The sequence below is a fragment of the Mytilus californianus genome, unplaced genomic scaffold (assembly GCF_021869535.1).
Source record: "Mytilus californianus isolate M0D057914Y unplaced genomic scaffold, xbMytCali1.0.p SCAF_14, whole genome shotgun sequence".
Taxonomy (NCBI): Eukaryota; Metazoa; Mollusca; class Bivalvia; order Mytilida; family Mytilidae; genus Mytilus; species Mytilus californianus.
In genome coordinates, this window is record NW_026262626.1 from 36462791 (window position 1) to 36475103 (window position 12313).

At 33.9% G+C, this 12313-nt stretch overlaps 2 protein-coding genes across 7 annotated transcripts in view; one reads left to right on the forward strand and one right to left on the reverse strand.

Moving 5' to 3' along the window:
- Nucleotides 1-12313, forward strand: part of LOC127724635 (E3 ubiquitin-protein ligase rnf213-alpha-like) — a 1011139-nt gene that overhangs the window by 536746 nt on the left and 462080 nt on the right. The gene's annotated exons all lie outside the window — the stretch shown is intronic.
- Nucleotides 10120-12313, reverse strand: part of LOC127724645 (probable helicase senataxin) — a 29706-nt gene continuing 27512 nt past the window's right edge. Inside the window, exons 22-23 of the mRNA XM_052231670.1 lie at nucleotides 11930-12020; nucleotides 10120-11129 (exon numbers count right to left, since the gene is read on the reverse strand). Coding sequence (XP_052087630.1) covers nucleotides 10998-11129; nucleotides 11930-12020 — 223 coding nt within the window. The 3' untranslated portion in view covers nucleotides 10120-10997. The remainder of the gene's footprint in view (nucleotides 11130-11929; nucleotides 12021-12313) is intronic.

Below are 12313 nucleotides of genomic sequence, written 5' to 3' on the forward strand. Positions count from 1 at the left end.
CAAATGGACTATTAAGATTGGTCGAGCGCACCTACCACGTGCGGGATTCGAACTCACAACCTCAGTGTTGACAGGCTCGTGATACAGTAGTTCGACTCCTATGACCACTCGGCCACCGAGTCACCAAAATAAAAGGACAAACATCAGTAAATGGCAATAAGACACCCACGTGTACATGCATATTAATATTTTAGTGAAAGAGGTTAATTGATTATTCACTCGATCTTTCATATATAAACAAATGCCATTTGGCTTTACGACCAAAAGATAACAACCCAGTCGACAAAAATAACCGAACTACATCTAGAGGCCAATTTACAGTCTCAAACAGAATAAAGAAGCACAGTCAATTGTTGAAAAAGAGAGGCGAAAGATACCAAAAAGGGTGGGCGAATGGTTTGTTTTTCATGAACCAATGGTTATCCATTGTGTTTCTAACTTAAACTATTGTGTTTATGTCTTTTCACAATTAAAGCCTTTTCTTAATTAGAAGGTATTGTAATTGAGTTTGAATAACCCTGTTATCATGTTCAACGATGCATTAATAAAACAAAGTTCACAATTAATTGGTTAGAGCAGAGACATATTAGGGAAATACAAATATAACATAACACGCCTGTTTTCAAAATAATTATTATGCATTTGAAAATTATCCGTAATTTACCAAATAAGACATATTCGAACCTATTTCTAAGTATATATAGTAAGTATGTTACCGAAATTTCTAGCAAGAAACCTAGTTCTATGAACATCACGATTTACTCGCATAGGGATTTGCGAATAAACATTTGTAAAGATATTAATAGTAACAACAAAAGTGCACACGCTGACATGTCTCGCCTGCTTTACTGACCATTGACCATTGATTTTAAGTTGATAGTCCTAAATATAAAGTTTTACTACAAGAATCACATAAATTTAACATGATCAAAGACAATGAATTGAAGGTCAGATAAACAAAGCCAGAAATACATGTACACATTAAAATCATTCCATACACCAAATATAGTTTACCTATTGCTTATAGTATACAAGAAACAGACAAAACCATGAAAACTTTATATTGAGCAAAGAACCATGAAAATGAGGTCAAGGTCAGATGAACCCTGTCAGACAGACATGTACATCTTACAATCATTATATGCTTTAAATATAGTTGACCTATTGCACATAGTATCTAAGAAACAAACTTAACCAGGAAAACTTAACATTGATCAATGAAGCATGAAAATGAGGTCAAGGTCAGATGAACCCTGCCAGACAGACATATACACCTTACAATCATTGCATGCTTTAAATATAGTTGACCTATTGCATATAGTATCTAAGAAACAAACTTAACCAGGAAAACTTAACATTGATCAATAAACCATGAAAATGAGGTCAAGGTCAGATGATAAATGTCAGCTAGACATATACACCTTACAATCATTCGATACACCAAATAAATGACCTATTGCTCATAGTTTAAGAAAAACAGACCAAAACACAAAAACTTATCATTGAGCAATGAACCGTAAAAATGAGGTCAAGGTCAAATAAAACCTGCCAGACTGACATGTACATCATAAAATGTTTTCATACACCAAATATAGTTGACCTATTGCATACAGTATTAGAAAAATAAAGGCAACAGTAGTATGCCGCTGTTCGAAATTCATAAATCGATTGAGAAAAAAACAAATCCGGGTTACAAACTAAAACTGAGGGAAACACATTAAATATAAGAGGAGAACTACGACACAACAGAAACACAACATTAAAATGTAACACACACAGAAACGAACTATAATATAACAATGGCCAAAACACAAAAACATAACTTTAACCACTGAACCATGAAAATGAGGTCAAGATCAGATGACACTTGTTAGTTGGACATGTACACCTTACAATCATTTCATACACCAAATATAGTAGACTTCTTGCTTATAGTATCTGAGATATGGACTTGACCACGAAAACTAAACCTTGTTCACTGATCCATGAAATGATGTCGAGGTCAAGTGAAAACTGTCTGACGGGCATGAAGACCTTGTTAGGTACGCACATACCACATATAGTATCCTATTACTCATAATAAGCGAGAAATTAAGATAACTAAACATCTTAACTTTTTTTTCAAGTAGTCATTGAACCATGACAATGAGGTCAAAGACAATGGACATATGACTGACAGAAACTTCATAACATGAGGCATCTATATACAAAGTATGAAGGATCAAAGTCCTCTACCTTCTGAAATATTAAGCTTTTAAGAAGTTTGTCAACGCCGTTGCCGCCGCCGCCGGATCACTATCCTTATGTCTCGCTTTCTGCGACAGAAGTCGCAGGCTCGACAAAAATCAATGGCCAAATTTTTAGCGATGCATTCTGGATAGAGATAATTTATGTATAACACCCTGCGATTAATTAACGCACTGTCGCGTTGAGAGATAGACCATAAATGTGATATTAATAATTGATGGTGATTGTTACACAACGTTTATAATGGCTGATGATTATGAGTATCTGAAAAAGTTTTAGATTTCACCATCATGTATTATATATCCTCACTCTGCATTTTATTGCTTTAGATTTTAATTCTCTGACTAAGATTACTTCCCCTATTTCCTATAGTTTTACCTGTTGTTTTATCTGCATTTGATATGTAAATAGAAATAAAAAATGTCTCGCCATATTGCCATGCTCCAGAATGATCGCAGACAAAAACGTCCGTGAATTAAGACTAAAGCCCCCTTAATTCACAATCTCAGGGAAATTGACATATGCATGCTAATATGCACATGTGTAGATTTGACTATATGTATAAATGGAAATATAAAATGCGTTTACGTGGATTTTATACCAGAGGTGTATTTGCATGATGTACACATTGACTATACAAAGAATTGATATTTTTTTAAAGATTGAATATCATACTGGACTCGTGTGATATCTGATATTGAAAGTGGAGAGCATTTTCAAAATTATAGAAGACAACATAATGATGTGATTCACTTTAATATAGCAACAATCAGCGGGCAAGGTCATAGTAACTAACTATTATAGATTAATTTGTTAATCTCCTAGAAAAAGATTTGTGGCTTAGGGGTCGCTGTTTAATATCATGGTGGGATAACATTTTTTTAGAATAAAATCTGTTTCCAAATAATCGCTGCAAGTAATATAACTGAAAAATTGGAGACTGACCAGATCTCACATCTAGTATCCATTGGCATACATACCAGTATCAACTATGCATTAAAAAAATAAAAAATCCGAACGTCTGGCATCTCGATCTCCCCCTTAGGACCTTATGCACGCACTACGTTCAATCAAGTACATCATGTACTTAAGAAAATATGCATTTGATACATTTACTCGCTCTCCCAAATGGAAAGTACTAGAATATTGTCATAAATGTAGCTGTAAACAATAAATTGATAGATAATCATTAGAGACCTTAAACTCTTAACAATGGCAAATATTACATCAATGAAACATTTCATAATTAAGTTGAATGCATATGCCAGTAAAAGAAAATACGACTAAGTCTCCCTCTCTATCATGTCCAATCTCTCATACTTCACACTCGCAAAAAAATAAATAAAAATGAAACATATGAAAAGCTCCAGAAATGACAATATCAACCAGGTTTTATCACATCGCTACTGCCAATCCACAATCAAATCAGTCCAACTGTGTACAGAAATTTGATGTATTAACAGTACGCACGTACCAGATATATATAATTCATAAAAAAAATACTTGAGACAGAATTGAATTCATAATTAAAAGTTTGAAATTAGAGTCCGTGTTCTTTGTAACTGGGTATTGTACGACGAGATAAATCGCACACGTACAGTCTGGCGTCTGTGTAGTAGAATTTCTTAATCGTTCAAAACTGTTACCCTTTTTTCCTGCTAAATACACATTACAAATATAATATATAGGTCAGGCGATTAGTTCCTAAAGATAAGTCCAATTACTAAGCAATAATTTTCGAAGTAAGATGATAAGGACGTCACATTACACATGACTTTTTTGTTACAGTTTTCTGCACACATAAACACACACAGCTGTAGTTCTTGATGTCCAACCACAATGCGGTTAAACGTTTGTTTGTTTGTGTAGATTATCTATCGAGTCCAAATGTCAGAAACATTAAAGATCAGATGACAAATAAGCAATAGACCTTTTTCATATTACCGACTTTTGACCTCGGAGTTTAATTATATTTTTTCGACAGGTTACCTACTCTGTGGTAAGACATCCTGGTATTCGGTCAAGTAAGAGCAACTTAAAATAGTAAAATCAAGCTTTTAATCGATACAATTTATGGGAAAAATTAACTGCTTTATATTTTTTTAACACGATAAAATCATCAGAAAACAGAAAACTTTCCCCTTTGATTGCACAGATTATGTGTTTGATTTTTCTTCTTTTGGTTGCTCTTACTTGACCGAGTACCAGGATGTCTAACCACAGAGTAGGTAACCTGTCTAAAAATTATATAATCCGGAGTCAAAAGTCGGTAATATGAAAATAGTCTAATGGGAAAAACTTTCGATGATATATGTAGTTTAATAACAGTTCTTTAAATCTTACAAAAAATATACAGTTGTCTTTTTGTTGACGAAAAACTCCCATGGTGACTTCTGAATATTGGCTAAAACACCTTCACATTCAAATTTTACATGAAAAATCCATTAATCTAGTCCGTTGTCAAATGCATGGTACAACTATACTTTACTGAACGAAAATTCCAAGAATTTAACGTAGTCAAAATTTAATAATGGCGCCGCCAGCCTCGTGGTCTAGAATTTTTAAAGTTGATTCATCATCTTTGGGGAAAACAGCTCACATGAAATACAGTTAACGGGATCGTTTTGAATTCCTCCACCATATTACGTACATGAGGGGACATATGCTTGCCTCCCCATGCCGCTAAACTAATATTTGCTTGAGAGCAACAAAAACACATCTATTGCCATGGCACGTTTATTTAGAAGAGACAGATAACATCACATCATAAAATATGCATCATAAAACAAAGGGACACAACTCTCACGACTTAACTATAAAACACATACGACCATACATATACATAACAGGACCTACGCTGTCAGGTATGTCTTCTCCTTCTTCTTATAACTAAAAGTGTAGCCTGATCAGCCAAATCGATACAGTGCAGATGAATTAAAGATTGCAGAAGTAGGTTTTGCTCATGTGTGTCCATGGTTGAATATGTTGAACTACAGGTTATAGATATTTCATATCTTTTGAATAGTTTTGTGGTGTTTCGTAAATTATACCATAGTTTTTGTTGAAACCCCCGGCAATAACCTCACGAGACGAAGTCGAGTGAGGTTGCCGAGGGGTTTCAACAAAAAACTATGGTATAATTTACGAAACACCACAAAACTAACCAAAATATATGAAATATCTGTTTTAACCTATTGCATATGTTGTTGTTTAAAAATGTGTATTTCGTATATTTTTGTTTATTAACTTTAAAAATAATCTTGATAAGAATCGGTCAAATTACCCTTTTAGGACCTTACACATTAAGCTCCGCCTACTTTCTAAAATACGCACGGACTTCTGAAACAGCGGGAAAATCAGTTGGACAGGATTTTTCGACAGCGATGGATGCATATCTACATTGGTGACGGGTAACGTTACCGACTAAAAACTGTTGAAGGAATTATATGTTCTCAGCGCCATATGGACGCAAGATATAGTTTGAAAGATTTCTGGAACCGAGATTTAAAGTTGAACTGCAAAGGGTTAGTTTTTTTTTATTTTATCAAAATATTTTAAATGTTTTTAAGTTTTTGATATTAATTTATAATTCTGTGGAAATTTAATTCACAAGAATTTTTCTGAGAGTTTGGATGAATCATTCCATGTTTTAATTTGTACCAGAAGCCCAAGTTATACATTTAATTTAATTTAATTAAAAGGATTTCAAAATGATCACGATTAAAGATCATTAAAAATCACATGTAGACTATAGATAATTTAAACAAAAAGTTCACCTTTATTTAGAGTAACCAGACGCTTTCTATTCTTAACGGCCCAACATTATAGTTATTACTTAAGCAAATCGTTAAATTAAGATGTATATAAAATCGGATACGGATCCAGGATTTTGAAAAGGAGAGGAGGGGGGGGGGGTATAGCCATCCAACATTTGGAGTAATAAAACGAATTATCTATGCATTTACCATATATAAAGCTTCTTTAAAGGGGCATGGCTTCTCCCTCCCTCCCCCTTAAAAAAGCCACCACGGCAAATTTCAACCTTTACATGTAGCTATACAGTTGAGCCGAAGGGACTACAATCCAAGTATACATCTCAATAACCGAAAATCGAATTATATTTTCAAGTATAATATATTTATATATACTTTTTTTTTTAAATTTGTTCTTGAATCAAATTTTCATTCATTTAAAAATATAGGACAACGGAGTTGGTGTATGTGGGTTCGATTCCCACCCTAGGCATTCATTTATATCGGCTGGTGCAAAGCGGGCAGTTTAGCTTAGTGGCCCCACACTGACTCTGTTGTTCCTATTTCAAAAAATTCAGGCGGCCTCGGATAGGCCTTGCTATCTTTCTTTTTTTCTTTTCGAATACCAAATACAACAAAACCATGGTATAATTGTGAAAATTATACCATAGATAGCTATGGTATAATTTTCGGTTATTGAGATTTATACTCTTGTTGCATTCCAATAGGTTACATAGTACAGCTATAGGTTAAGTAGAAGTTATGTCATCCGTTTTTTTATATCATCAGAATGAGATCGTGCAATCATCGTGGCTAGGACGTAGAGGTATCGTAGTAAGGTCGTAATAAGGACGACAAAGCGCGTAGTAGCAGCGCACTATTGTCTTCCTCATCGTAGTATAATCGTATCAATATCGTAGTAGAAGAGTAATAAAGACGTAGTGAAATCGGGATCGTCGCAGTGAAATCGTAGTAAGGTCACAGCAAAATCTTTTCCATTGGCTTCCTGATTGCACCACGTTTCCCAATACGATGCTTCTACGTCCTTACTACAACCTTCTATTACGACTAGTTTTGGCCACGACTGCACTACGAATGTTTTGACCATGTTCAAAGTTGGATGAAGACCTTGGCACGTCCTTACTACGACCACCACGATCTTACTACGACTTCCAAAATTTTTCATAATTTCTGAGGTCGTAGCGGGATCGTGGTCCTAGTGTGATTGGGGTATTACTATGACCTTTCCTGCGGGCATTGTACCCTCAAAATGGATAGGGAATTGTCCTTTTATCTTTTAAAATTTGGTTTCAAACACCGTGTAAGGTTCCAGAGAAACAGTCCGGAACTCCTTCCTGCATTACTTTCGATATATTTAGTTAACATGACCTCAGACTCAGACGTCTTCCTCTCATTTGTGACCATAGATCAAAGGCAGGTTGCAATACGATATTAAAGTATTTGATTAAGTATCCGGAAACTAAGGTGACTTACGGACGAATGGACGGACGGATAGACGGATGGAAAGATATTTACCACTTCTTCGTAGCTTGGGGTATAAAACAACGTAGTATTCTTATATTATTTTGCGTACATATGTACAAAAAACACGTAAGTTTGCATATATGTTACAGTTTTGCAAGGGGTTCGATCATGCAAATTAAGTCAATGCATAATTTGCATGCGTTCACATGCAAGTTTTACACCTTTAAATATGTATGTCTACATACATGTATATCTAAGCATGGACGTGCAAACGTGTGCATGTGAACGCCCTAGGGCTTTAGACGCGAGATAAAGACAAGATTACTTTATTCTCCTAGTATATATCATCAATTTAAAAGAGAATTTGTAGGACAGGATTTTAAGAAATAAATGATTTAAATCTAAATTACTGAAGTTTTTCTCTGCGATTTTTACGTGTATTCCATATATTTGTACTTTTATTTTCCGAATCTTTAATTTTTTATACCTCGAAAAGAATAAAAGTTCTATATATATCATTTTCTGAATGGAGATACATGTACTATGTTAACCATAGTTTTCCACCTATAATTAGTCAAGCTTACATGTGCCGCATATGATCGCATATGACTGTTTCGTGATAACCTTTTCTGCACTTGACTGATTTCTACGGCTTCCGTATACAGTACTTAGAAGAAAGGGGGAGATACCAATCTTAAATTATTAAGTTTGACAAGGTAATTATGTTCCAATTTACGTTAAGCAACAAAAATAAACGCGATTCAAATTCTTACATCTTGCTGTACGGATGTCACGGTGTATAATTCCATATGTATAACAAGCGACACTAACAAGTTCGCGGGATTTTTACGGTATTCAGATTTCAATAATACGAAATATTTTTATAAGTATTTCCTATCATTGAAGTATTATATTGACGAATCTTTAAACAGGTGCTCAAGGTCAAAGAGATCCTACTGTTTGTTAATTACTAAAACGATAATTTCCGCTGTGTTCAAAGTACTTTGATGCTCATTTTACAGGTACATGTTAAAACTAAATCCTTTTTCCTACCGAAGATCGATGGTTCTCTCTGGGCACTCCGGCTTCCTCCACCAATAAAACTGACCGCCACGAAATAGCACAATAGTGCTGAAAGTGGCGTTAAACACCAATCAATCAATTAACTAAATCCTTGTTTATTATAGATGTTGTCTAACCTTGTGCATTAAAACAGAGACATATATATGTCTCTGATTAAAACCATTAAAAAGTTGCATATGTTGAAATATTTGAATATTGCAAGTATGAGGTTACAATTAACCCCAATTTAATACAATGTATGACTGTTTTTAAAATGACGAATTATTCCAAACACTGAGGACTTTCTGCCCCAGACAAGAATAGCCGTATTCGGTAAAACCTTTTGGAATTTTTGGTTTTAAATGCACTTCAACCTCGTACTTCATTTGGCCTTCACACTGTTTTGATTCGAACGCCACTGAGAAGTCTAGCGAACTGGTACTTTGATGATATACTAATAGGTGTCCTAATCTGGTATGCATCGTTGAAACAGTGACAATAAACGGAAGCAATGGTGCAGTTCATATAATGTCAACTAAACGTTAATTTCTACACCAGCCCAGTAGCCAGTGCTACGGTGCTGACTTGATTTTTAACATGTTTTTTTTTCTCTTAAGTTCTCTATTGATGAATTAACAAATAATTAAGAAACTAAAGGATTCAACTACCTCGGGTAAAGTTGACCTTCAATGAATTTTGCTACTCTTTTTATGTCCTTTTTTGGTCATATAGTTCTTCCGATATTTAAGTCTTATACTTCCGAAGCGTTTTTCTGTGTATTCTGTCTATCTATGTTTGTACACTCATTTTTTATTCATAACCTTTTAATATCGTTGTGGAACTTAAACTTATCCCCAAAACACTGTTTTAATGACAACATGACTTCTATAATTCAATGTTGTGCAGTCTCTGCAAATCGGTGCTCAACAAACGACAACCACTGTAATACAGGCTCATGACGTGTGACCCTTTCTCCTTGTGTATACAGTATGTGGTGTGTGTCAGTCCTTTTATTAATCGTGCCATGATATTATCATTAAATGTAAGATTCTTGTTTATACAATGTTTGATAGCAGCAATTGTTGAAGTGATCTAATTTGATTGTTCTTATTGTATCTCACATAAGCCCCTTTTTTGGTTCGCTAAGCTTAATCAGTAGTGGTTCCAGGAACTTCTAATAAGGGAGTGGTTACATGTGAATAAAAGGGAGAAGAAAGAGCAGAACCCTATAGTATACCAATGTAAGCACTCAATCAAAAGACATTGGGACTTGCAAACTCAAAAGATTTTTGCAGGTACATTTCTATATCTTAAAAATAATTTGAGATTTCATTATGTAAATAAAAATTAGAAGATGTGGTATGATTGTCAATTCGACGACTCTCCACCAGAGAACAAAACACCTTCATATAGGCAACTTTATGTCACCGTATGGCCTTCATCAATGTTCAAAACCCATAATGTATAATGATATTTTGCCCCTCTTCTTCAACCAACAACACACGATTGGCTTAAAACAACCCGATGAGGAATCAAGTCACAAATAAAAATGCATAATGAAAAAAAAACCAAATTGCTATTGGGATTGTTTTACTTACTAAAGTAGAAATCATGTCGAATCAGAAAGTAGTACAAACTTTACACTATGTACACTATATAAAAGATGATATCAAATGAAGGTTCTTCCAACAATTATTTACATAGAACTTCATTGAATAAGATTGATATAACATATAAAGAGATCATATAAAACAGGTCTCTTTGCGTCGCTGTAGAATAACAAAAGCTACAGTAATATGAAAAATAGGATGAAGATCACTCCATAAAAAAGCATTTATACCACAAAACAAGTTTACAGACAACAGAAAACAAACAAACAATAATAACGAGAGATGGAATCACAGATCACCCGCCTGTAGTAACTGAGAGGTCATGATTTTGTTTCAGTGGCAACATACTGTGAAATGTTATAAGATGTTGTAATATACCACAAGTACTCATTTCAATTTTGAATGGAATGAAAAAGCGAATTCATATAAAAAGGGGTATAACTTTGAAATGTGTTAAATTTCTAATTTTTTTTTGGAGGAAATGCTTCTGTTTAGTGGCACATATTTGAAATATAGTATACAGTAGTTAAATAGATATAAGAAGATGTGGTATGAGTGCCAATGAGACAACTCAATTGAAATGGCTTAACTCAATCAAAAGAAATATTACCACCAGTGAACATACACTGAACAAATAAATTTGATCTATGATACAATGTAAATACAAAATAAATAAACTAAGCTAGGGAAGAATAATTAAAGTAACATGTTATACCGCTGTGAAATGTTAAACAATTTAAGAAAAACAATATGCTTGAACAAAAATATCAGCCATTTGCAATTACTTTAAACACAGGTAAATGAAAATAATTTTGTTGTTAGGTAAGTTTATGAAATAAAGTCATCGTCCTAGTCTGGCTTTTGCAGATAGGCATGCACGAAAAATATCCTTCGAAACATAGTCTTCTTTTACTATCCGTAAAACTTTTCTGTCTTTGGCATCTGCTACCAATTTCTGCAATGCCTCGTTTTCCTGAAACCACAAAAATTCTAATAATGATTCAACATATAGAACTATCTAATGGCAATCTTGCAGACTTGCAAAAGAGAGTTGCAACCCTAGTTTTAATAAGTATATCAGTTGTAAAAAGCATAGAATTTTCCTTTGTACGTAATAACTCATGGTCTATGCTGAAATTATTACTGCTGGGGGATGTTACACATCGATTACTTAATATCCATCAGCATGTATGTATCTCAAACTTTGCACGCATCACTTGTTATGCAATTCCGAAGGCCTATGTAGCAAGTTATATGATATGTATGGTAATAATGTCTGATAGATGACATTGAGTAAATACATCTATAGCCAGTAAGGATACTATGAAAAAGATCAATCAATACCACATTATTCAACGAACTGAATTTCCTGAGCAACTTATTTACAAACGGGAATAGAAGTTTGGATCATATCAGTGAATTTTGCTTGTATTGTGTTAGTAAAATTACTGATAACCATATATCAGTTCGATGGAAGACCCAACAATGAATGACTGATAAATGAGTGGTTTCTACACTCTCAGTTGCAACTATTTTTTTCATATTTGGGACGAAAGCGTGCAAATATACAGTACCGACTTTCCAAGAATCTACAGTCCAGACATATGATTTTGTGTCTCATACAAAAAGAGTCACCCAGACGTGGATAGAACTCCCAAATATTTACACTGGAGGCGACTTGCTAACAATATTCTACCGGTAAAATTTCATAATATTTTAAAGTGTAAACGTGATGCACAATCACAAATTCACAAATGTCGTATAAATATTTACCTCAGATAGCGTATCAAGATTTCCAACAATGTACAATGCACTCCTAGCTCTTGTTAAAGCAACATTCAATTCCTTGTGACAAGTCAGAAATCTATTTATAAAATATTCTGAATTAATATCAAAAGTAGAGATAATATAAATAAATAAAAAAAAAAAAAAATGCCCTTGATTTTTCAGTTTTTTTTTTTTATTTCAATGTCAAATCTTTATTTTTGTCAACATTTTGACAAAAAGTGAGAAATGATTACTCCTAAAACTATAAACCTCACCCAAATTTTCATGTACATACCCCCTAGCATATCTTAAGTGGTTGTCGTTATTTAATTTTGAGCTCTCTGTTGGTATTGGTGACATAACTTTGGTAGACAATAGTGATGATTTCTT